The sequence below is a fragment of the Electrophorus electricus genome, chromosome 7 (assembly GCF_013358815.1).
Source record: "Electrophorus electricus isolate fEleEle1 chromosome 7, fEleEle1.pri, whole genome shotgun sequence".
NCBI classification, from domain to species: Eukaryota; Metazoa; Chordata; class Actinopteri; order Gymnotiformes; family Gymnotidae; genus Electrophorus; species Electrophorus electricus.
In genome coordinates this window covers 21,603,035-21,630,745 of record NC_049541.1, presented here as the reverse complement: position 1 = coordinate 21,630,745, position 27,711 = coordinate 21,603,035, and the positions used below count along the sequence as shown (strand labels likewise).

Below are 27,711 nucleotides of genomic sequence, written 5' to 3'. Positions count from 1 at the left end.
TGTGAACAAATATGAAATATGAACATTGTTTTCTAACAGAGCTTGTTCAGATGATTTGGCATCTTTAAGAAAGAGATCCTTCCTTTATTCCTGTCATTATAAACCATAATTTGGATTGGTTGGCAGTATGCTGCACCATCTGACAGCCTTCTGTAAGGTTCTGTAATCTGTTAACTGGGAAATACTGATTTCTACAGATGTGTGGCAGATGTTGTGACAAGCACCTCATCTAAAACTCCTAAAGCATCAGTAGAATGTATGAGTCCTCCAAACCTGTTCCACTGCACGTCAGACAACACATCTAATTTTTTCCCACATCCTGTAAGCATTTGATTTTTTCTCATAAGAAAACATATCCATGTCTGTCCAAATCTTTTTTAGTTGTACATTGGATCATATTTATGTCCAGATGTAGTAATTTCAGAAGCTTGTTAAATGTCATTAAAGAGAAAAACACTGAAGTGTTTTCAGCTTGTTTACTCTGCTTTTTTGGAGCCTCTTTCAACATCTGTCAGTGCAACCTCAGTCATACCATTTCATATTTTTTCATCCAGGGTTATTTTATTTTTTGTCTTTTTTTAGGTGTCAGATTGTGTAATGTTTGATTCCCTCGATGCCCGGTGTGTGAAAGGCCAGTCAGTCCCACACTGGCCCATTTGTACAGTCCTAGTGTCAGCCAGCTAGTCGCAAGGGTCAGCACAACATTTGATGCCTGGTCACCTGCACACTGCGTATCAAATTCCTGGGTACACATACAAGGCAGCCTTCTGCTCTAACATGAGCTGGGCTGAGGACGTAAATGTGAAATACGCTAAAATCAGGTTAAACAAAGGATAACAATCCCAAAGACACACCCTGGAAGACCCTGATGCGGGGCTCCAAGCGGTACGGAGTGTTTGTATTTACTGTGCTCTAACGTGTCTCACTGATGGTCTGGCACAGGCGTGCTTGAGGGTGCGCAAGCTGAGAGCGTAGGTCCTTCGTGTGCGTTGCATTATAAAGCACGTCAACAACCGAACAGCTGTAAATAACCTAAGTCTCCACACTTCACGCAGATACACAATATTCAACCAGAACGTGTTAAGGAATGACTTCTGGCAATCAGTCTGATCAGTGATGTTAACTGGAAACTAAATATAACGACATAAACGATAAAACATAATTGCTTTAGCATTCTTAAGATTTATACGTAAACCTCAGGGTTTATGTCCGTGGATACTCCATATGTCTTATACTTTAGCGGGATTTGTGTGAGTATTTATACAAAGGACCTATTTTGAAATAGCTCGTTGTTTGGTAGCACAACTGTATTCGAGGGTCGTTTTCGCTTTGTAAAGTTGACGTGCGCACACACACACACACACACACACACACACACACACACACACACCAGGTGCCCCCCCCCCCCCCCCCCAAAAAAAAAAAGAATTTAAATCACGTGCTACTTTATTCAGATACTGGCTCCACGTAACATGGCTCTTAGGTAGTCGCACTCTTCAGTTTTGTTTTCATTGGTGCTCCACTTCTTTCCAAGATTTAGAAGGGAACGTCTCGTGCAGACTCGGCGCCTCGTCTTCAGCGCACGCAAGACTCGCCGCCGAGATGAACGCGGTGAGCGCTTCGCATCCTCTCATCACCAGTCAGGGGCCACAGATGCCCCCGTGATATTTCTGCATAACAGGCTTATCTAATCCCAGATGCAACATCCAGTCTCAGAAAAACCCAAATCTGGATAGACTATTGATATGAATCAGGAATCACGCGCGTAAGAGGGGGCAGGGCTGTCAAATAGCGTGTTTGCCAAGTTCGGTCCTCACAGTCAGACGGCATGATATTTTGTTGAAACAAACGTTTACTGTAGTTAGATCCAGCCAGAAGGAAGTTCCTGGGCGACGAGACCCCAACCCCGGTGCAGCGCGGCGCCGGGGAGCAGCCTGCATTGTTGGACAAACCCCCGATGCACCCTGCGCCAGTTTATCCAAGAAGACTGATGGCTAAGACCAGAGTCTCTTATGAGTATTCGGAGGCAGAGGACAAAAGCATTCGCCTCGGACTCTTCCTCATTGTATGTGGCATCGTGTCGCTGTTCATCTTGTGCTTCTGTTGGTTGAGCCCCACCTTGCAGAGCATGCAGAGCAAGCCGGCGAACTGCACCGTGATCTCCGTGCGCCGGCTGGAGGAACGGTTCGAGTGCGTCTTCACGTGCGGGGCGGACTGTAAAGGCACCTCGCTCTACCCGTGCCTACAAATATTCGTCAATAATTCCGAGTCCAACTCCATTGCGCTCCTGCACTACGACGAGCAACAGCTCGTGCTAAACCCCAAGGTATGGAACGCGTCTTTTCGCGACGTGATTGTTCACCCGCTTTCGTCATTTGTAGGTTTTTTTAAAGGAAGTTCTGCTGCAACTAGATTACAGTACAATCATCGGGTTACGATAATATTGCGGATGCGGTAATAATGACAGTTAAAATTTATATTTAAAGAAAACTGCGATCCTAGTACGTACTAAACTAAACAACACAGCAACTTATTACATCACATGAGTTCAAGCAACGTACTGCGTCATACGTAAGTATTACAAACAGGGTATTATGCATTATGTAATTGTGCAATGTGGGGTCAGCTAAACCACATGTGTAGAACTCTGGCACTGGAAGACTTGAGTCCAGTAGTTTGGTGGTTTCCCAGTTCAAACACTGATATACCTCATCAGTGCATCACCAGGTTTAGTGGGTGTGTTTAGGTTTAGTCCACATAGTGCTGGACTCTGGCCCTCCAGGTTTAAAAATAATAATTTTATGCAGATTTTCCTGAGATCTATATACCTAAATTCATAGTAACCACTGGATATGTTTGAGTTTTAAAAAGTTAACGAGAATCACTCAGCAGTCACTCTTTTATCACAGAAACTTTACATTAACGATAATAAATCTTAATCAAGCTTAACTTGAAAGACAACAATGTGCATGAACAGTTTTCTTAGGTAAGTAAATTAAAACAAAATGAAATTTCCAGTATGGTAAATTAAGGGAGAAAATAACAATTTTCTTTCTGAAAACTGACCTCTCATGCAACAGATGTATTTCAAATTCACGCTAACACTCATTTCGCTCTGGCTTTAGTAAGGCTATTGTCACCTGGTTCCCATGGCAACGTTCTGGGGAACTCCTGAATTGAGCTGCCAGTGTTTCATTGACAATGGCGGAGTATTTAGTTTTGCTTAAGGGTGTGTGAATTAATTAATCCAGACAATGACTTCATTCAGCTTTCAGTGGGAGACTTTTTTTTTAAAAACACAGCGGGATGAGAGGATTAAACACTGTTTCTAATGTTCCCTGTGTTTATAGGTTACATCAAATCTTTTTTAGATTACAGCTGACATTCGTGTACTGCGTTGTCCTTTTGACGTTGTCTTATAAATCTTAAATATTCGGTTGTCTGTGTTTGTAAAGAACCCAGCAAATAGCCTGTTTTTCAAAACCTGGCCACATAAGAGTACAAATCTTAAAGATTAGATTTTTGGAATAGGCTAACACTGTAAGGTGAACAAGTTTGCGGTCCTGTTAGAACTAAGTTTGCGTTTTTAAAATTATTTTTTCAAGGCAATTGTTTCCCCAGGGGTTCTTGTTATTAGGCCGTACGATTGCACTTTATTCAACAATGCGTTTTGATAAGTGGCAATGTTCCTAATGTGAGTTCGTTAATGTTGTTCTTAATGTGAGCTCGGTATTCTGTGTACGCGCGACACCCGTCTCCTGCAATCTTCTCCTGCGTGTGACTAAGTTTCTGGCCCATGAACCAATTTTAAACAACCTGCCAGTAACTGTTCTGTATTACATTATTAGCGTGCTAAATGGAAGGTAACTGATGTTTAAACAGCGCACCAATTTAGGCTTAATAGCACTCCAGAAACACAGTCCTCCAAGCTCACTTTAGTCTCGCTGAGTCACCGCGCCTCCTGCTTCTGGCGGCTGTCCAGCTCCCGACTAACTAATGTTGGCTTAGTGCGCAACGATGAAAACAACAAGCGAATCAAGGTGTGTAGCAAAGACGAAAAAGAATATATTAAAATGGCGTATGCGTTCGTATTTATGTTACCGCCTCACTGTGTTTAAAGTGCGGTTTCAGTGACCATGGTTGCTACGCACAGTGGGTATCTCGGTTAGGAAGTCCTGGTGTTCTGGTAAAGGTCCTAGACACAAACACCACTCTGCCCTCATCGGTCTCAGAGGCGTAAACACTGTTTGGTTTTGTTATTTAGTTTGGGGGTTAGGTTTGTTTGTAAGTTTAATATAGGTAACCTTAAATTGGCCAGACATGTGAACTTTTCTGTAGCTGTTCGGTAGTAGTAGTAGTAGTAGTAGTAGTAGTATGTGTGTATATATACACAATGTGTGTGTGTGTGTGGGGGGGGGGGGATAGATAGATATAGATAGATAGATACACACCTCAAATGTGAATCTGTTGTATTGTCGTGTAATTCCAGCTGCTCGCTTGGAGCCATTCTCCAGTACCACCTGCCCTGAATGTGCATTCTAGGTGTGATGTAGTGGTAATGAACTCCACATGATGCACAGTTACACCACCCTGCCATGACAAACAGGTGTAGCTCTTCAAAGCAGCTTTGCAGGAACACACATGGGAAACCGCAATCAGTTAATCAACCAACCAACCAATCAGTTAACGCCTGAACATAATTAACAGCTGGTTGCATAAATAGTCCTGTTCATTTTCTTTAATGAAGCAGTGTGCATTTCTTGATTTTGATGGGAGAAATAGACAGCTTCAGATGTCTTCTGAATCTATCAAGATTGTTCCTGCACTGGACTCCACACATTCAATTCGAATTAGTTGATCCAGTGAATTAGTTAATCCGACAGTCTATTGAGGAATATATATTTGTATATACATAGAATATATATATTTATCTTGCATATATATATTTCACATATAGAGAATATCTATATTTCTCTATGCACCCCTGTTTTCTTTTCCTCAGCTTGGACAGAGCACTCTCCACCATTTCACTGCGAGTTATACTGTGTATGACTATGTATGCGACAAATAAACCGAACTTGAACTTGAACTTGAATACAATAAAAAGCCACATTTAACTTATGAAAAAGGCTTCCAAGCAGGAAGTTGCACCTCAGTTGTTTCGATCTTGTCTTCGATCTTGTCTTTTATCTGATACTTTCATCATCTGCATGTTCCCAGTTGTCTCATCCGTTGCTGGGGCCATATAAATGTCTGAATTCATGTTTTAAGAAAATGGCAACTGCCTGCAGTATTTTATAGGAATAAGACATTTGGGGCATTTGCATATGGGAAGTTCGACCAAGGCCTGTGTGAGAAAAGGACGCATGCTGGTGTGTTGTGGCAGAATGCTGCAGGTCTTACACAGAGCCAGTAAAACATGAGGGATGATGGTAAGCTGACAATCTCATTCAAGAAATGAACACCGTAAGAGTGCTTTCATGAGTGAAACTCTGTTCCCTACTGCACACCTCCTTGAGCATCGATAAGATTCCACAGAAAGGCCTCTGGTCTGATGATGGGATGGATGGGGATAATACTTTCAGTTTTTAAGTGCTGTGCTATTTTTGACTGGTTTAAAGTGTGGACTTGCCTTCCTGTGAAGTGCAGATATATAATAATAATTTTCACAGTGGTTCACAACTGTGCTGGACGTGTGAGAAAGTGCTCTCCAGGATGAAGAACAACGTTTCCCATCACTGTGACTACAGGAAGAATGCAAAAAGAAACAATATTTGAATTAAGCTTCTATTAAATTGATGGAGTTTTCTTGAACATCCTGCATCTTGTATGTGAAATGTAGTTGAAGAACCAAATTAAGTACCTTGTAAAATGAATGTAAATGAATACTTTTATCATGATCATGTCATCAGTATATACCTGCCACTAGTATATCAGGTTGTACCTGAATATCAAATACTTAAATGTCGTCATGAGATACGTTGACAAATTGTCATGGCAACTGCAGATGCTGGGAGAAAGTGGTCATTATTGGTCAGATCTGATTTCAGTCCATACCATAGCAACCTTTTCAGTCTGGACCACAGCTTAAGAAACTAGTCAAAGAGATTTGTATATTGCAACCTATAAAATATAATGTATTAAATATAGCCTCCTAATACTGGAGGTAAATGTTTGTGTTTCACAATATGTAAAATGAACTGTCTCAGAAGTTTTATAGGTGCATGTTACAAATTACAAGAGTTGTTAAGCTTGTTCAATATAAGCAAAAACTGCAGACTAGTGTGGTTCAGGAAGACTCTGTAGTGTCTGATCTGTGCAGTGCTTAGTGTCGTCTGATCTCTGTGTAGTGCTGAGTGTCGTCTGATCTCTGTAGTGCTGAGTGTCGTCTGATCTCTGTAGTGCTTAGTGTCTGATGACCTCTCTGTAGTGCTTAAGAAGATGGCTTGAGGTCCTGAAGGAGTGGACTTTGCATCAAACAAATCTGATGTCAAATCTAAATGCAGAACTGTTTCACTGGCTAAATGCAGAACTGTTTCACTGGCGTTATTTCTGCTGGCATGGCCTGATGGGATACCGATAGCAGAGGAAAAAAATCCTTCAAGGACTTGAATTGAGATTTGTGGAAGATTAGTTTTGGTTCCTTCTGTCACAGAGTGAGATGATAAGGATGAAGATGTAGCATTAGACGGCGGGAATGAGCAAGAGGACGTAGAGATTAAACTCAGACTGTGTCAAGAGTATCGGCAAAGGATTGATTATGAGAATGATGAAGAAAGACATATTTATTTGTGTGTGTGTGTGTGTGTGTGTGTGTGTGTGTGTGTGTGTGTGTGTGTGTGTGTGTGTGTGTGAACCCCTCATGGGAGTACTGACCTTTCAGAATATGGGGTAATGAGAGCTCAGGCTCAGTGAGTGGCTGGGGCTAATGACTTCATAAAACCACCAGTGGGATGTGAGTGACATGACATTAACACACAGCACAGCACAAAACAGCCCAGCTTCATCATGACATTAACACACAGCACAGCACAAAACAGCCCAGCTTCATCATGACATTAACACACAGCACAGCACAAAACAGCCCAGCTTCATCATGACATTAACACACAGCACAGCGCAAAACAGCCCAGCTTCATCATGACATTAACACACAGCACATTAACACGCCTGATCTGAGATGTAAAGGTAGAGAAACTCAGAGGTAAACTGGAACAAGGCCCTTTAAATGTAGTAGTGGTTTACACAAACAGGTAAACTGGAACAAGGCCCTTTAAATGTAGTAGTGGTTTACACAACAGGTAAACTGGAACAAGGCCCTTTAAATGTAGTAGTGGTTTACACAACAGGTAAACTGGAACAAGGCCCTTTAAATGTAGTAGTGGTTTACACAAACAGGTAAACTGGAACAAGGCCCTTTAAATGTAGTAGTGGTTTAAACCGATGAAGGAGTGAGACTGGCAGCCAACTGGCAAGAATACATTGTAGTTGAAAATTGATGTTAGTGTTTTATGCTGATGGGAGTGTTTTATGTTTCTTGCCCAATGTGTGTTTAGCAATCTAGCACATATTAATTCTTTTGAAGTTTGTTCAGGATGTTCATAAGTAGACCAATAAACAGATCATAACCATTGTCACCTGCCTCACACTGAAAGCTGAGATGATGACCACAGATAATGTGCCCCGAGGGTAGTATGGTTACAGGAGGAACCGAGGGCTGAACCTTTAAGTACCCCACAAGTGACTGGGGCACTGGTTGATGTGTTTCCGTAGTTTCCTGTACGGGGAAGACAGAGAAGTGGAATGTGAGGAGAGGTAGAATATAATTTACTGTATCAAATGCCATGCTGAGATCAAGAAGAAGAAGAATACTATTTAAACCAGCGTCAAGGAAAACAATAGGTCATTGACCTTTCAGTACTGTGAAATAAACAAAAACCAAAATGAAAGGACTAAGAGATGATTAGCAATGTGGAAATCTTTAAGATGCACAAGCAGCTCTTTCCATCCCGTTAGCTAATAGCCGGAGGTTGGAGGTTGGTGTGTAATTAGCAGGTGAGGGAGGTTCAAGCCTTAATTACCTTGTGCTCCCAGAAATCAGCTGTGGCCTGATCCATGGCTCTAGATTTCGTGACGCATTGATTGGCTGGCGTGTGTTTTTGACTGTCTTCGATTCTGAGAGCAAACTGGAGTGCAAATCAAGTTACATTTGCAGAGAACTGCAAAGCAGTTTGTCACAGGAGGGATCTCTTGGGCCACTGTGATTGAATGCTTATGACCCAGATATGTATCCTACCTTGATTCACAGCAACCCCACACACCACACCCCCGACACACACACCACTTTAAGCCTCTCTCTGTGGCACTCCTCTTGTCTCTATGGTTACGGGGCCAAGCAGAACTGGCATGTTTTAATTGAGCGTTGAAGTAGCATGCAGCGCAGGCCTGCCATGTTCTATTTTTACATAGGATGAGTCGTGCTTTTGGAGGGTTCCCTCAGTAACATGGCCAACAAACACCTCACACTCAGTGCACTCTGTAATGAGCAACCGAGGGAAACGTCAGCTCTTTCTCTCCTTTTCTAAAAGTCACTCAAGCCTGAGGACGACTCTTTGTTCCAGCAGAACTGTAAAAGCCCATCAGTGTCTCAGGTCACGTCTCGTCAGAGCTGTAACTGGCAGGGCTTGCCAATGCAAAGATCAAGTACCAGCTCTAATGGAGTTGTCACAGAGTTATCATTCAGCTAGAAAATCTGCTATCGTTCAGCTAGAAAAAGCAAAACAGAGCTGCACATGTGAGCGTGTGTGTGTTTGTGTGTGAGAGAGAGAAACATGGTGTCAGGGACACTCTGGTCTGTGAGGATCCTTATTCCTCTAATGAATATGAGTCTGTTCTATTATGTCCCAGAGAAAACCAGCCAGCCTAAATACAGGATTAAAAAACGCATTCAACACAGTTATCTTTGCTGTAGACTATTAGGTTGCACTTAATTTATTTATTTAATGAATATAAGCTTGTGAGTCACGTTAAAGGTATGTTTACATTTACGGTATTTAGCTGATGCTTGTGTCCAAAGTGACTTACAATTATGACTGAATACAACTTTTGTAATTGAGGGTTAAGGGTCTTGCTCAGGGGCCCCAACAGTGGCAACTTGGCATTGGTGGGACTTGAACAGGGAACCTTCTGATTACAATTTGAGTACAAGTTAAAAATGTGTACACTTCTAGATTTGTCCCAGCAATAAGTATAACAGCAATAACTTAAACAGCAAAACTTCCAGTGGTCGGAAATATCTTTCATGTCTCTTATAAGACCCTTATGTAAAAAAAACCAACAACTCAATTCTGAATATTTGGGTTGTGTAACAGACATTAAGGAGTGTCTGCTGGTACTTTCACAGTAAATGTAATAGGATATCTATGACCCATCCATTAACCCTAGTATGTAACTTAAGTACTTCCAGGGACTTACTCATAACTATAACACTATGTCCTGTAATTACGGAAGCCTTCAAATATGTCATGTTGGTCAAATGTTTCCTTTAGTCCGTGTGTGTGTGGGCTGCAGAGCTCCAGTGTAATAACACAATTTAATTTTCCCTAATATTCTCTCATCACACGTTCAAACATTTTAAATCAGCTCAGTTTCTTTCTTCCTATTTTGGAGACCAGCAGCAGGATGCAGATGACATTAGTACTTACAACTTTAATAACCAAGGTGGCAAACAGCAACAAACAAGTTAGTCACGGCAACAAACCCCAGGACAGAGGCGTGGCTCGGAACACATGCATAACTCAGCAGACCCAGCACTCCACTGCCCGATGATGTCAGGAAACCAGCAGCAGGTGCAGGTCCTCTAGGGAGACAGAGTGGTGAGGACGTGCAGGTGTGCGTGTAATCTCGCTGATTTTCAACCTTCTTTTAAACATTGGGATGTGCTCCAACTATAACCAAATTGGTCCAAATATGAATTATAACAGCAGATATCTGCTGATGCAGTGGTCTGGTTATCTGTGACTCATGGCTTCACCTCTGTGACAGATGCTTAAATTCTGATGTAGTTATTTGCTATAGAGGGACTGGGGTGTCTAACAGGTTTGTATCCATTGCTGTTATGAGTTCATTACAGTCGTGTGAGCCACGTCTCTGAAGTGCTCTGTTACTGCTTTCAGTTAGAAGAGCACAAACAGAACTATGGCTTGGGCAAACCACGTGGTTGGAGACGTTTCTGTTATGAAGATCAGGTGGATGGTTGTTGAACTTGGTGCTGTCAGCTTCACGTTCCATTCACCCGAGAGCGTGTTCAGAATGACGACAACAAAAAACATTATAATTGCTGTACAGGGAGCTTGCAATTTTGATGTGGTGTCATGCATTGAGGCCCTATCCTAAATTTCTCTCTGCTGCTTCGTCACATGTGAAGTATTGTGGCCGTAGTGAAATATGCAAGTGAACTGCCTTGAAACCCAAAACCTTTCTCTCAGCTGAGGTACGATGCAGTTATATTGTATGTGATGTAAGTTCAAAGGTCAATAACCTTTCTGCATCCAGACTGTGAAGCCAGCTGTGTTCCTGCCTGTTAGCCTGGGACCGATGCACTTGGTTAGAATAGGAATCACCCCAGCGTGTCCAAACTGTGGTATTGATCCAGTCTCAGTCTTGCCATGGGCTTCCAGGACACACTGTCCAGTGAGCACTCCTCACTCAACATTTGTATTATTGCTCAGGTCTCAGTTTTGCCTTGGTCCTGTGTGAACTATATTCAGTTGCCTACCTGGTAGACACTGATCAATTCTACATAGCCTTGGTCTCAAATCTACACCATTATGTTTCTGACAACACCTTACAATGAGTAACAATATTCAAAATCACTTTAAAATCTCACTATAACCACTTTAAACACAGGTATTGTTTAACAGTTTGTTAATATAAACACAGGCATTGTTTAACAGTTTTGTATATATATATATATATATATATATATATATATATATATATATATATATATATATATATATATATATATATATATATATATATATATATATATATAAAATTCTGACACAGTGAACACAGACAAAACAGACATTACTAAATGATTATTAACTCAGCAGTGTAATGTAACATTCAAATGTATTGAGTTATCATGTGTGTAAAATACCTACTTCATAGGCAAGGCGAGTTTATTTGTAGAGCAATTTCCATACACAGTGCCATTTCCGAGAGCTGTACACACATCTCATGTACTAAGATGCGGGGTGTCATGAGTTTTGATTTTTGATATGTATTTTAAAAAGATATTTATTGTACAGAGTTTTTATTATATACTACACAAATAGTGATCAGTGTAATATTTCAATTGTCACGGCATGTGCCCCTCTCTTGTTTGTAACCACGCCCCTGTTGCCAGCACACACCTGCACCTGGCTTAGTGTTTAGCGTCTGTGTGCATTTTTGTCAGTGCTTGTTAGTGTTTATGTTCTCCATGGTCCGTGTTATTCGTATTCGTGCTCACGGTTTATGTGAGTGCTATTGTCTTTTGCGCATGTCGATAAACGTCTGTCACCGTCGAGACAGTCTGTGCGTCTTGCGCCCTGTGGCACTCGGGCCATTACATCAATACACTGACTCGGTGTTGTCAGAATACTCTTCTGACACCAGTGCCTCTTTACTGATGAGTATTTATTGAAATACTGCTGTCAAATTTGTCATCATCTATTAATAAATAGCTCATTAAAATGTTTAATCACCACAATAAATGCAATTAATTCCTGTATTATGTTATTTTTAGCCATTTTTTTGACAGTTATCAGGGTGTCACAGGCACCTATTAATTCCTACATGTGTTTAGGGTCATTTTTGAGTTGGAGTTGTAAACGATACTTTTCTGAAATGCATTATGCATTTTTTGAGCTTTAGCTCTCTCTCGAGCTAGTCGTGCTAAACGTATTTTTCAGTTATGAGCCTATATGATTTATTCTGCTCAGAGAAATGTGCATTTTTTAAGATAATGCAGTTTCTATTTGGAATTTTAATATAACTCCACGAACCGACTGCCCTCAGCACTCAAAAACTCAAAAGACTTTCCATGTAAGACTTCTTAGGCTTGTCATACATTGCATTACACAAGCTTAAAATCTCCAGGTACTTTTGAAATGGTAATCACATGAGGACTGCTGTAAGAAAGAAAGAGACTTTTGTTTGTGTGCTCTAGCATTATAATTGTTGTTAATAATAATAATAATAATAATAATAATAATAATATTATTATTATTATTATTATTATTATTATTATTATTATTATAGCTAAAAACCCCAGGAAAAGGTGACGTAGGCTGTAGAAATCTCATACCATCTGCTGTAGATATAAATTTTCTGCTAATGGATATGAACTGTTTTCAGGTGGCCAGTAATGTTTCTAGTGTTTCGATTTGTTGTGCTAGGTGACTGGCCCCATTGTGAGCTAACACCAATTTCTCCGTCCCCTTACAACACCAGTTTCTGGAGATGATACTTGATAACACTCCTTCCAGTCACCGTGGGCTACTAGTTGTCCTTGTGTTTTCAGGTGATGGGTTGACTTCTCTCTGTGCCCAGTGTCATCTCCATTAGGTCCCAGTCCATAATCAGAAACACTACCTGTCTTTATTTTGTATTAGTTTCTGTGAAGCAACCTTGAGTCTGAGAAAGCTGATGTATAATATGATGTATAATATGATGTAAAAATGATAATGTATTAATGTTTTAACTAAATGTCACCCAGTTGAATGATCTGGGCTGCAATACAGATGTTTTTTTCCTCGCATGCTGGCTGTCTCTCTATCTCACACCGTCTCTCCGGTCTTAAGGGCCCAGTGGAGACCCAAGTGAGAGAAGGAGTGTGGATGAGCTTTCGATCGCAGCCCCGGGGAGACGGCTCTGTCTCCACACCTTCCTCCTCGTCTGCCTCTCCCTTTCTCACTCCTGCATCCTTGAAGTGTCTCACGTCATCCAAACACAATTTTATTTATGTGTTTTTTTGGCTGAGGATCACTTTGTGATTTTCAAGGAGATTTATGAGAAACCCAGCGATGTGCAGAGAAGGACAAGCCTCCTGTGTTGTATTTTACTGATGAACTGGTGGTACAGACAGTGAGTAACACACAGACAATCCAGCACACGACAATCCCCTGAGCCCTTCGGTGCACTACCACCGCTTGGCTGAAGGAGGCGATAGTGAGGGCGAGCGCTAATTCTGAACCAGCAGGTACTCATTAGCCAGTCCTTCAACTTTCTCAGCCCTGGCAGTCTGAGCCTTCTGAAGTTCTTGTCAGGTCATTCTGAGACAGCGTAGACCTTCCCACTGGCTAGCTTCTCAGTCTTCCATCACATACTAAATGAATAGCTGGTTTGAAATAAAAAAACACTACCTGCACTCCTTTGCGGCAGACATCCTTTTAGTGCTACTGGGGGGTTTAAAGCTCGTGATTGGTCTGAAGGCCATGGGAGGAGAAGGTCTTCATCTTTGTGGGTGTGTTGGCTGCTAGCAGTTTTTATGAACTGTGATGAATGTGGCCTTGGCAGTTCTCACTTTAACTTTCCCAAAGGTTGCAGACAGTAGTAGTAAAAGGAAACGCATATGTAAGAATGGACATAAAGAAGAATCATTTGATTGACACCATCATCCCATTGCAAATAAACAACTTTTATACTTATATAGTATTGAAGTGTGTGGGACTGTGAGTGCATGGGCGCGTCTGTGCATAGGCTTACAAAACCCTCAGGCTCCAGAGTTTGCCCAAGTGTGTTTTAAAGGGAAGCATCAGGTTAATGGTGGTGTGCCTGTCCTTTGTTACACTTTGCCATCCCAGTAATTTTGTCCTTTCTTGTGTCCTCTGTCCTGTGACACTGTCCCTTTCTGCTTACTGTTTATCTATTGTGTTTGCTGCATTCTGCACTCACCTCTCACTGTTGTGTTGGTCTGCAGTCATCATAATGGGCATTTCGAGTTCAGGCTTTCTGCCGTTATTCAGTGGGTGAGGTATGAGGCCTCCTGTTATACCAGTGAAATGTATGTGCCCCGTGACAGGCTAAAATAATATTAATCAGTGGAAAGCAACTACCAGTTCGTCCAGAAGGATGACAGTCAGGTGTGTGTCCAGGCGTTCTGCTGGACAGAGAACAGGGACCTGGAAATCCAGTCTGTCCACCATAAAACCGGACACATGGCTAGACTGCTTGAGACGTGGACTGACAAATTCAATGGACTTTACTATACGTATCGTGACCTTTCAGGGACTTAGATGAGTTTGAGTGCCTGTGTGTTTTCTCTAAGTTTGTTTTTAAAGCATTCCCTTATTAATGTAAAGGAGATGTAATAAGACTTAGAAATGCAAGTGGCATTTACTGAACATCTCGTGTGCTGCATTCTGATGAATTCAGCATTTCAAGTGCATTTGATGCCACAAGGTAATAGTTGTGATGATTGATGACTGGGATTAATAACAATGATGACTGGGATTAATGACAATGTCATTTAAAGGGATGGATTACTTTTTACATTTTGGGCATTTAGCAGACGCTTTTATCTAGAATGACTTACAAAAGTGCTTTGTCATCTAGGACGGATAAATCTCATTGCTAAATTTCCTCTTTCTAGGGAAAAAAAACATGCATGCTACATATCGTCATAGGCTAGCCACCAGTGTATGCTAATCACCATCGTATGCTAATTACCAGTGTATGCTAATCACTGGTGTATGCTAATAATCAGCATCTGCTAATCACCGTGTATGCTAATCATCAATGTATGCTAATCAACAGCGTATGATAATCACCAGTTTACACTAACCAACAGTGTTGATGATTGTGTTGTGTTGAAATGCTTAGTCTGTGATCTGAGGTTATGGCCTTTAATCCAGTGCTCTTCACACCACAGAACCCAGGTACACCACTGTTACTGGGTATAACCCACTAGACTGGTGTTACCTGTTGCCCGGTACCGTGTTGGGCAGCACACACAGACATTTAAGAGGGCAGAAAAGCTTGAAACAGAGTGCTAATTAAAGAGTGGTGTAGTTAAAAGTGAAGCACCAACCATAGCAGCCTCTAGGGCTCAGATCAGTTCAGAAATCTATTCAACATTTCACATGTAGCTCTGAACTGTTCCCTAAACTGGAAGGTTGGAGCTCGACAGGTACATGATTTGTTTTTGTAAATTCATAATGTTCATTTACTTTCAATGTCCATCAGTGCAAACTGTTGTAATCAAAGATGTGGCAAAACATTCATTTCCTAGGAACATCAGGGACCCACTAGAATTATATATATATAATTTTTTTTTCCCCCATTGCTCAGTATAAAAAGAACAAAACCAAGTTGTCATCCTTGCATTGTTCGCTGCCTCAGAGTGCCGAGTCATCTTGTCACAGGTGAACATGTAGCAAGAGATCTGAAACCACTAAGGCTACAGGCCAGACCCATTGGGTTCTGGGCCCTTGCTTGTGGATTCTGCACCTTCAGAAGTTTTTGAGAGAGTCTATGAAACTGGGGTGGCCATGGCAACATCTTGATTCTGTGGTCCGATTCTGTGGTCTGTGAGCCATTTTTTAGTAGATCTGGTTCTGATTCTTTGGATCATTGTCCAGCTGGTGCCTAAAAGTCCTGGGAAAGTCCATGATGCTGCAAGTACCAAGTAAGTTGCCAAGGCAACACCCCGGCAGTGATGCACATCAACAGCACCATACTTCACAGTGGGGACGTTTTTAATTGGTTAATTTTTTGCTATTTTATGCTGACTTTATATTTAGTGTAACCTTTCTATCATAATGTATTAGAAATGGAAGGTTTGCACAAGAACGCGACTCTGGAACAAACTGCATAAGAATAACGTTCTTTGTTTGCTTAATATGGTACCTCTAAACTAGTGTAAGAGTTTCTGCTTCACAACACTTTGGATTTTTCCATACACAGGGTGCAAATATTTCCAGAGGGCACTGGAATGGTAACTTTGTACTTTTTTTACACACTGAAACTTTTCTTGGCAGTGGCTAAGACATGCATGGACTCTTGTTTAGTGAATTGCTCCTAATGAAAATGGAGCTCAACGCCCATTTTAATCCTTGGACTCCTTGACAAAAATAATTTTGTTAATTAATGGAATAAATTCAGAGCACTTTGGAAAAATTGGAGAAAGTTGGAAAAATTCCACAATGGCACTTATCTATGTTCCGTCCAGGATCTGAGCTGCTGAAATGAGTTAACCTCACGTTACTGTGATAACCACAGATTGCCAAGAAATCAGGTTTGCTAGCAGGCATCCCAATCCACAGGCGAATGTTAATCATAATGGCTTCATTATTTGGAATACTTAATGTTTTCACTCTAATTTAGTTTCCTGTGCCTGTGCTTGATAAACTTGGGAATCAGTGTTTGTTTTAAACATCACAATGCTTTATTTCTAATGCTTGTGTGTGCAGATGGTTTATCATGTGACCCTCTTGTGAAGTGCTGTGTCAGCACAGCACTGTTAGTTTGTACACTTCCAGATATGTAATCCACCGACCCATACACACCGTACAAACCACACTCACCATACACACTATACAAACCTCTGACGTTTTAGACTTGGTCTGAAGAATGAAAGTAATTACTGCTAATGAGGAGCAGACACATTCTCACATTTACTGAAGCCCCCCCCCCCCCCCCCCCCTCAAATTCAAAATCGAATAGTTATATAAGCATGAGGTGTAGTTGTTGGAAAAAGGAAAATAAGGAAAATCCATATAATGTAATGTAATATTCATATAGGCACACACAATGGACATATTTATATTTCTCTGGCTTCCATGGGCACTGAGTCTGTTATGGCATGCATTTTTAATCAGATACTCTTCTAAAATGTATTATCTGTTCCAAAAAGTGCACAACATTCTAATTTACAAAGTGAAGAATTGTAATTGACCCAAACATTCCTGTATTAGCTTTGGTGGGCTTGGTTAGTTTTGAGGGGGTGTAGGAAATCGCCTTGTGAAGGTGTTTCTCCTCGGTGAATGAGGGCGTATGTTTTGGGGTATAGGTTGCTCAAATATGCAGTGTGGTGATACAGGTCTGGAAATACTTGGGATGTGTGAAAAGAATTTCTTTCTCTCTCTCTCTCTCTCTCTCTCTCTCTCTCTCTCTCTTTCTGTCTCTCTTCCACTCTCCCTATCTCTTGCTGTTTCCATTTTTTGGATATGAGTTTAGTGTTATTATGAAAACACCTATCTCCTTTGGGAACATGACATTGCCTCCTGTCTCTTTCCACCCAGAGGGACAGAGACAAAGGATACTAGGGGAGACTCAGTTAAACTACAGACTAAAGTTTCAAGTCACCTCATCCCTTACAGGTTTATAAAGTATGAGCCTGTGATGAATTCATTCACACAAGGTGCTGTTCGTGTGCACTGATGACACTGACACCTGTCCTGTAGTACTGAATTGAGCCATGAATCAGTCACATTTGTGTCCAACACTAATTCAGTGCTGGAACCACAGTGTCCATATTAAGGGCCAACAGCACACAAACTCATGCAGGTGGTGCAAGCAGTTGAAGTGGAATTTGAGGCTAATTGCCTACATGTGATGTAAACATCATAAACATGTCCCTAGATGCCTTATACATGGTGCTTGTAACGGGCAGACTGACAGTGTTGGGCACTAATATGAAGACAACGTTGTGTGTTACTGTTCAGAAATAAAATTACCACTAAATATTCAATAAACACAATAAAATTATCGCTTCACCATATAACTTTGGCCTTTCTTCTGTACTGGTGGAGTTTGACAGTAATCTTGGTAGCAGCGCCATGCTAACAGGTTTGTTCCTCATGAAGCTAGCATGCGAAGTATGATGTCTGCGCTAGCAGGTGTTTGTTTTAGGCTCCCGTTTCTAAAGTCCATCTCTGAGTTTGGCAAAAACAGCCGTCACAGGAGCAAATCCCAGTCATGGCTACAGAAGGAATGCCTGCGGAATAAGGACGATCACGTTTCACAGTCTTAGGGAATTTAGGGCCGTCAGGGAAACTTGAAAGGATAGTCCCCATGGAACAGAAACAAAGCAAGCCTGAAGGCAAAGCTCTGGAGCGTCTGATGGCGTCAGACAGGAACAGGAAGAGGAACGGCTCGAAAGCAAAACTGACACGTGCCGGCTTTTCACGCTTCTTCCACACGCGAAGAGAAGACATGAATATTTGTTTTGCAGTGATATCGCCCCCCCCCCCCCCCCCCCCCCAAAGTAGATTAAAAAAACTACTAGGATGAGTGATGGTTCCTTTTAACTATAGTACAATTTCTACTGTGTATATTTACATATATATTATTTTATTTCATTATTATATAGATTTCTCACTTAAAAAAATGTTATTGCCAAAGACAGCAACACCTGGAGATTTCTGTGCCACTGATGGCCAAGTATATACCATCTATATCTCTTTCTGGTTTCCTTTAGTGACCTTTCAGGACAGCTCATAGATGGTGATCCATGTTGAGTGATGAGACTAATCATCACAAGTCAAAAAGAAACATCTTCATCAGAGCATGGAAGAGCTGCATTATTGATGGCCACTGGGAATCTACTGAGTAAAGCCACAGAGAAGAAGAAAGGCTCTCCATCCAAAACACGCAGTTCAAATGGGTCCATTTGTCATGTTGCTCAGTGCAGAGATGTAATCTACACCACTGTTACCCTGGTGACCCCCTTAAAACACCCTTTGGCAAACTCTGGAGCCTGAGGGCTTTGCAGGCCTACACTCAGATATTTGCATTCTCTCTCTCTCTCTCTCTCTCAAGCAAACTTGTCCGCTGGGCTCTTTTCAACCTTTCTACTTGATTGAGATTTATTTCATAATACTTAGCAATTAAATTATATCAGGCCCACATACTGTGTTACTGTATTAAAGGTGCAATAGGGCTGTTTATATATAAAAGAAATAAACCTTCAGAAGTCTGAATGTTTGGAGAAGCAAATCCTTCCTCCCTGTCTTTCCTCCACCACAAAACCCAAAATGAGTGGACAGGGAAATCAGCCCAGAGTGTGGTTCCCACAGCTAACAGAAACTGTGAGTGCCCTTCCAGTGGCTCTGGTGTTTGTGGAAGTAGAATCATATTTTAAACGTTCACCACATACACTCAGGAAGTTGTTTGGTCATTTGTCTATAAACCCTTTTACCAGACTCTTCACTGTTTTGCCTGATCACACTCTGCCATTTCTGTTTTTGATGGCACTGAAAGCTTTTGGTTTTGTGGATGTGATGAGTAGTGAGTGAGTGAGAGAGAGAGAGAGAGAGAGAGAGAGAGAGAGAGAGAGAGAGAGAGAGAGAGAAAAAAGATAGATAGAGAGAGAGAGGGAGAGAGAGCACAATGTGGAATTATCCAGAGTTTATTGAGTGCAAAACCATTTTCAAGATCCATGGGACAGACTAAGGTCAAAATACCAGGAAATAGAGAAATACTAGAAAACACAACAAAAACCAAGACATAATGATGCAAAGAACTAATAAAGAAACATCAAAACACACTGGAGGCAAACAACACAATAATCGAAACCATGACGACAGGAACAAACAAGGTATAAATAAATATGACACAATAACCAAAACCATGATAACAGGAACAAACAAGGTATAAATAAATAACACAATAACTGAAATCATGACGACAGGAACAAATGTGGTATAAATGAATGACACAATAACTGAAACCATGACAACATCAACAAATGTGGTATAAATGAATACGACACAATAACTGAAACCATGACGACAGGAACAAACATGGTATAAATGAATATGACACAATAACTGAAACCATGACGACAGGAACAAATGAATATGGGAAAACAAGATGCAGGTGGACAAAAGGAAAGAAGGAGATGCAGAGAAAGAGGTGGATACAAAACTGGAAAACAAACAAAAACAAAACTAAAAGGTGCTCATCACCATGGGACCTGCCACGACCAAGGAGGGAGGCCATAATAAAGGTCCTACAGGGCTCCCGTCTCCCGCATGTCTGCATATCTCCCAAATTTGCGTAGTGGACAGCTGGGGCAGGATGTAGATGTCTGACGAGGCAGACAAAACTGAACACGAACATAATCCGACATGGAAGCAGGATGGGAAGGGCACACAGCAATGTCGCCCTCTAGGGGGCTGTGCGCCAGTACAGAGTTCATGCCAGAGACAGGAACGCTAGACCCAGAGGCATGTCTATGGAAGTCATGACCCCATGGAAGTCCTGCCCTCTAGAGGACAGGGCATCTAGAGCTGGCAGGACTGTGGCAGTGGGGCAGAGGCAGCAGACAGTAGGCTTAGAGAGGCAGTTTGACCCATTCTTCACCTTTGGTAAAGGATCAGAAGGACCTAGCACAAAGCCCAAAAAAGCGCGGTAGGTTTCTACCACTTCTCTGGCCTCCCCCATGAGAGTTGCTTTAATTAAAGACACACATTTCCTCCATCGTTGGGCACTCTCAAATGGTGCTGGCACTGAGGAGAAAAATCAACACATCCACCCGGGCTCTCGTCACAAAGTTGAGCGCAAGGGTCCATCCTCCTGGGATTTCTTCACCCTACCACAAGTTCTTGTTCTTGCACATGAGTAAACTCCCATTGAGGCAACGTTGGGAGTCATTTCACTTTGTGAATTACTTGGGAATTACTGCAGGGAAGCAGCTGGACTTTCTCTCCAGTGCTAGAGCCTCAAACCGGTTCGTTTCATTTGTTGACTTCTGGTTTTTGTGTTATTGTTATGACTTATTTTTTTTCTTGCTCTCCTGTTGTCAAGAACAAATTAGCATTCTGTTCTGCACTGAGCTTACAGAGGTGCTTAGCAGAAAGTTAGATTGCAGATATCTTAGAAATATGTCCAACGAGGCTTCGTGCATATTGGAGATATGGTGTTTAATGGACAGGCAGACAGACAGATGACGTCTGTTTTTCAGGCTCCAGTCTGGCTGTAAATGTGTGCATGTCTGGTGTGATGTTTTGAGTGGTCATGACCAAACAAGCCTCATCAGGTCTGCTCTTCCTTCTGGCCCCATTCTGAGGCATGAACACACACGTACCCACTCTGCCCCTGTTTTCACATTTCCATGGTAACCCAGAGCCCCAAGCAAATTCAATCGGATGTCTGTAGGTTTTTTTTTCCCCCAGCCCAAGGGCCCTGATCTTTAGAGCCTAGAGAGTGATGTAGACAGTCAGTCCCACACAGCAGCCTGGTCTCTCTGCTCAGGGGGAATGGGGAGATTCTGTCTCTCTCCCTGCCTCTCTGGCAATCTTGCTCTCTCTCTCTCTCTCTTTCTATCTCACCCTGTTTATCTCACTCCGTCTCTCTCTTTTCTTTAGACAGCAAAAAGGGTTGGATATGCTTTTAAATCGGAGCCCCTAGTGATGCCAAATATGGTGCAATCATTCAGCTCGTTTTATAAAAAATCATATTTCGATATAGGTCCAATGTTCATTATATAAACTATGAATTTATGAATTTATTGAAAGGATAGTCCTTTGTAATGTAACATCTAATTTTCAAGGGGGTCTTTGTTATGACTGCCACAAACACCCCTTTTTGGTTGCTGTAAGATAAAAAGTTTGTTCCCCATATTCTCAAGAGTATCTGTTAAAATGTTCATGTCCTTTATTGAACATGCTAGAATATTTTACCCTAAATTGCCTAAATCTCTCTCTCTCTCTCTCTCCCCAGTGTTCCTACGTTCCTAAATGTGAGAGGGATAACCAGAAGATGCGTGAGGACGTTATAAGGCTCCAACATTACTGGAGTGAAGAGGGCAGTAACCAAACCTTCACCTGCTTCTTCAACCCCCAGAGAAGGTTTCATCATAACACACTCAACTCAGAGTGAACGTACCCCTCACACACTCCTCTCTTCGTCGCTGTGTTTAGAACAGGCTGCAGCGCGTTCCACAGCTAGCTGCACCTTTGCTTTACAGGGACTGACACTGACACTCTTCCTGTGTTCCTGTCAGAGAGTCTTAGCTGCTTAGTTCAGCCCAGCATTTCAATTTCAAAATTCCGAACAACAAAATGACGGCATCGTGTGACTCCAGAATTTGAAACAAACACTTACATTATCACACATTAAAAAACTTTGTTAGTTTCTCTAACATGATATTGTAATGGTCCAAAATGAGCTGGGTGTTTTTATAGTTACAAATTCCCTTTGTTGGTAATTTGCTAGCTGCTGGCACCAGGGAGGCTGGCGTGTCGAGTCTCACACTTTTGAGCTGACGAATCATTTTCATCATGAACTGCTCCTAGCAGACATCAGTTTCTGTGCTGAGAGACACAATAGAAAGATACAGTGCAAGTTCTTATGTGACTCGGATAGTTTTATGACCTGAATCTTTTTTTTTTCTCCAACTCCCCTTCTCCTACTTGGTTGGCTGCTTCTATGTCAGTCATTATGTCATCAGAGTAATAACAATTTTGCTTGGTTTTCGGCTACTCTGGGTAACGTTATGTCACACCACTTTGATGTCACATGCTCCTTTGTTTTTGTTCATGTCATTTAATTTCAGCATTTGCTCCAATAGATGTATTATTTCAGAAGATTTGCAGTACACCAGTTTCATAAATACATACTATATCCCAGAGTTTACACCACAGCTCTATATTAGAAATAATTATCTATGGAGCGTAGAAAAACTGACATGGTGGTGTTAAGATGTTAAAAGTGCTGCAATAGATTAGAATAAAATACAAATCATGAATACATATCGTTCTAAGGAGTTTCCCCAAAGACTGGGCCAAGTCCTCCTCCTTCAATATGAATTAGACACTGAGCTATTTTGGCAGGGTGACTGGAATCAAATGAACTACCAAATCTCCAGTGTACTTTGGAGGCAGGGCTGACCCAGGTGAGGGTGGGCCAAGGCACCAGGTGTGTTCCATTACTACGCATGGCACCTTTATAGCTCCACTCTCCCCATGGGATGTCCCTGTGCAGAGCTCGATGCATGCCAACATCCAAAATGCCACTTATCAACACCACTAAGCTCCCGGGCTTGCACAAAGCATGTCTGGGGATCACAGCTTTCAAGAACAAATTATCATGTTCCATATCCCCCCATGGACAAACCAATTTCTCTGTTGTTTCAGCAGTATCTCAAGGCAATGGCTGATATAGCACTGACTTCACGGGTTAGGTCTCTAATATGATACGGTCCTTGTGGCTGTAATTTGCCTCTTTGACCTCTGGGAATAGTTTTCTGCTCTTTCATTTTGTGGTCAGAGAGACAATGTCCCCTTTTTCCCTCAAGTGAATAAGACTAATCCACTGTAAAAGACTCTTAATATATCAGGATTAATATTTTACGTCAGCATCCATATTTAAACATTGACCTAAACGGTGGGTCTGTGGACCTAATCAGGAGAAGTGAACTACATGGACAGTATGGATGCTTTCTTTACCAATGTCCAGTGGACAGTGTTTGGATAGTGTATAGACATTGCCTACTTTCTCCAGCAGAGTGACTGTTTGTCCAGAGGACAATGTGCGGACAGTGTATGAACACTGTCTACTTTCTCCAGTAGAGTGAGTTTGTCCAGTGGACAGCATTTGGACAGTGTATGGACACTGCTTTCTCCAGTAGAGTGACAGTTTGTCCAGTGGACAGCATTTGGACAGTGTATAGACACTGCTTTCTCCAGTAGAGTGACTGTTTGTCCAATGGACAGCATTTGGACATTGTCTACTTTTCTACTGCATCCTACTTTACATTCACTGTGGTTACTATGTTGTTGTTGCTGTGGATCTACACAGACCGTCTTCAGTATTAAGTTGATTTCCTAGACCTTTGTAGCTCTACCTACTTTGGCATTAGTGCTCCGTGGCCAGAACCACATTGGTAGATTCAACTACTAGTGCACGAGTTGGAAAAGTTTAATCCTGATGCTGTAGCCAGTGCCAGATAGGGAGGCCCCCTGGTTTTCTTTAACCAGCTGACTTTACAGTTGCTTTCAAAGACTGTGTTGAATCATAGTGACCTTAGCTTGTAGGTTTTACTTCCTTTAATGAGTTAACTCCTGTTCTATAATTCCTTAAACTCTGGAACGCAGCATGATGCAACTTTGAGTCCTAATGTGGTGAGAGGCTTGTAAATAACAGAAAATGCAAACACCTCTGGTTTAGCAATTAAGAGCAATTATAGTTTCATCACTGCTGTTCCCTACTGACCAGTCATCTTCATGGAGAATGATAAATACGAGATTATCTTCTTTCAATGCCACCACTATGGTAAAGCTCCTACCAAATGATCCTATAATAAAAACAATGACATAGCAAAGCAGTGTCTTTGGTCAAATGTTTAAAATAATGTTCCGACTAAGAGGGAGTGTAACCCATACAAAGACATACATGTTTCTACATTTTCAGTATAAATCAGGACTCTTGTTGACATTTCCTATCAGGGTGGGGGGCGGCTGTTGACTGACACGTCGCTCTGCTCTCTGTCCCCCTACAGGCCAGACGATGTGTTGTGGCAGCGCTCCCATGACGCCAGCGTGCTGCTCCACTGCGTGCTATGGCCGATGGTCAGCCTGCTGGTGGGCACGCTCATCGTGCTGCTCACGGTCTGCGCTCGCAGCCTGGCCGTACGCGCCGAGGCCATTCAGAAGCGGAAGTTCTCCTAAGTACGCGCGCGGACGGCCTGCCCTTTTCGCTCACGCCGATTTCCTTTTGGCACCTGCTTCTCGCTTCGCTGTGGGGCGCCGACGGCCAAACGAACGCGTTTGGGACGGAAATACTGGCACGCGCGAGAGCGCAACGGCGACACGCCCCGCTCCGGTTAGTGCACCTGGTCGCGCACGATCCCACGGACTTCGCCCAGGACTAGAAGCACATGTGCGATGCTCGCGGCTTTTCTCGGTCATGGGCTTGTGCCTCGCGTCCTAGTTTAACTTTACTGGGGATGGTCCAACCAAAAAAAGCTTTTCTTAAACGGCATTTATGGTTAAGCCTGTTGAGGCCACAGAGAAACGTACACGGACAAGCTTCACGCACTCCTCCCTGAGTCGCTACGGTGTCCCGGTGCTGTTTCCATTCCGCCTTTGTGTTCGTGTGCGTTTCCATCATCTCTCCCTTTGCTTCCGTCTTTGTGACGTGTCATTTGTGTCAACATAACGCTTATTCTAACATATCCATGGGATCCTTTACGTAGCATTTGCTAATGTAGCAGTAAATAAAAAAACAAACAAAAAAACGCACTACTGAGCAGCTGTTTTGGCCATCTTCCTCTTCCTCTACCTCATCCATGTGTCACGCATAGCCATACGTCACTTGAAACGTCACCTCCGCCAAACTAATGAATTCATACAGTTATTACATGTTTCGTGTAATGGTCGAGTGCTTGCTTGACTAATCACAGTTAACGTTATACCTCTCCCTAAAATCTACACATACTGGACGTGTGTGAGCAATATCTCATGTTTATTAAAACATAAGGTACCACTGCAGGTTCGTCTTTGGAAAAATTGATAAAAACGTCTTTGCAAAATTGGTAATATTGTGTATATTAACGCAAAATTTTTCCATAGCAAAACACAAAACCAGAAGCTGTAATCCAGTTTAGCGAAACAGGCTGCCCATTTAAACTTAGGAAAACTGTGATTTTAGCTTTAAGCATAAAGCAGTAGTTTTTATATGCTTAAAATTGCAAACTAGAAACAGAGGAGTGGATTTTCACCTGTCAGATATCATGGTTTGTATTCAGGCAATTGTGTTGTAAAATAAATGTTAACGTTACTTCCAGTGGTAGAAATATTCAGAGCTAATGTTCTGGACACCACTGTTACCCTCCTGCCAAAGTCATCTGAAACTGATCACATTTGACCCTAAATTTGAACAGGTTTGAATCAGATTTCCAGTGTATGCCATCAGGGAGAAATCAGACTTATGTCATAGTAAAAAATCTAAAACAATAACACATGTCCACAGGGCATAATGGCATAACAGTAGCTAAATGCTGTATGGTAGTAGTCATATTTTCTTAAAACACACACACACACACACACACACACACACACACACACACACACACACACACACACACACACAATCACTGTGTTCTGAAATTAATTGTACAGTGTGTTCAATTAGCATTTGAAATATGAGATATTAATTCAGATTAAATATTAAACAATGTTAATCTCAAAGATGAAATGTACTAAATGTTCTGACATCTATTCTCTGCATATATTGGATTCTCTTCATTTGCTGGTTCCACATTCTTCAGCTGCAGGTTTAAATCAGGGAGGTCAGTAAATACACTACACAACATGGTTGTGTAGGTAACAAGAGTGAAGGAGTGAAGGTGTTACAAAACAATTATGACTGCTATACTAGTACACGGCAGCTTCCAGCTTGATTTACTTAATTTAGTTTATTACTACATACACACCAATCAGCCAAACCATTAAACCCTCTGACAGGTGACGTGGATAACACTGATGATCTCGTTACTGTGGCACCTGGCCAGGTGTGAGATATAACAGGCAGTAAACAGTCACTTCCTGAAATTGATGTGTTGGAAGCAGGAAAAATGGGCAGGTGTGTGGATCTGAGTGATTCTGACAAAGCAGATGACTGGATCAGAGCATGTCCACAAAAGCAGGTCTTGAGAGGGGTTCCTGGTATGTAGTGGCTAGCACCTACCAAAGGTTATCCAAGGCCGGGCGCTCTGTGACCCAGCAAACAGGGTCACGGTCTCCTGTGGGAAGTGACGGCTAGTCTGGTGTGATCCCAAAGAAGAGCTGTTGTACATCAAACTGCTGAAAAGGTTTGTGCTGGCTTAGAAGGGAGCCTGGTCTGATGTTTACGGTCACATCACATGGCCTGGTGCGTGTGCGTCCCCTGCCTGGGGTAGAGATTGCACCAGGATGCATTATGGGAAGGAGGCAAGCCAGCAGAGGCAGTGTGATGCTCTGGTCAGTGTTCTGCTGGGAAACCTTGGGGTCCTGACCTTCATGTGGACATTACAGTGACACGAACCACTTACCTACACACAGAGAGACCTACACAATATTAGGCAGATGGTTTTAATGTTATGGACGATTTGTGTGTGTGTGTGTGTGTGTGTGTGTGTGTGTGTGTGTGTGTGTGCGCGTGTGTGTGTGTGTGCGCGCGTCAACTAAATACAACAAATAAGAATTGCCATTTGTAGGGAACACTAAAACTAAAACATGTAAAGTGGCAAGCAGCACAATGTAAAGTATGAATATTAATGAATATTAATGAAACCACTCTCACTGCCAAAAGCCCTTGGATACAGATCACGGAGGAAAACATGGATGTGCAGGACTTTTAAAGGTTATCCAAAGATCAGATGCACAACCTTAAATCAGTCTTATTACGATGCAGACTGCAGAGCAGAATAAAGATGGTTCAGATTCTTTGGCAGGAGGCAAGTAGACTCATTATTGGGACTAATGTGCTTCACATTTTCCTAGTTTTAGGGCTCTTTTCTTTACAGTTATTTCAGTTATATTTTTACTTATACATTTTTATGTTTTCAGTTATAAAATTCATATATTTCACATATATAAAGTTTCATGTTGTGTGTTTCTTGTGAAGACTGTGTATACAGCTCTGTAAATGTCATACACTTCAGAGTTGAATGTTTGTCTCGAACTGTTCTTTGCAACTTTCAGGACTGTTCTCATGTACCAGGTAGTGTCTGCTGTA

The 27,711-nt window shown here is 41.9% G+C and overlaps 1 protein-coding gene across 1 annotated transcript; it reads left to right on the top strand.

The window, feature by feature from the left end:
* Nucleotides 1-1,442: 1,442 nt before the first annotated feature.
* On the top strand, nucleotides 1,443-27,087 carry LOC113575784 (calcium-activated potassium channel subunit beta-4). The gene is made up of 3 exons (XM_027007488.2): nucleotides 1,443-2,326; nucleotides 21,715-21,842; nucleotides 24,494-27,087. Exons 1-3 carry the CDS (start codon nucleotides 1,958-1,960, stop codon nucleotides 24,660-24,662), a joined length of 666 nt encoding a protein of 221 aa, XP_026863289.1. The 5' UTR covers nucleotides 1,443-1,957; the 3' UTR covers nucleotides 24,663-27,087.
* Nucleotides 27,088-27,711: the final 624 nt, after the last annotated feature.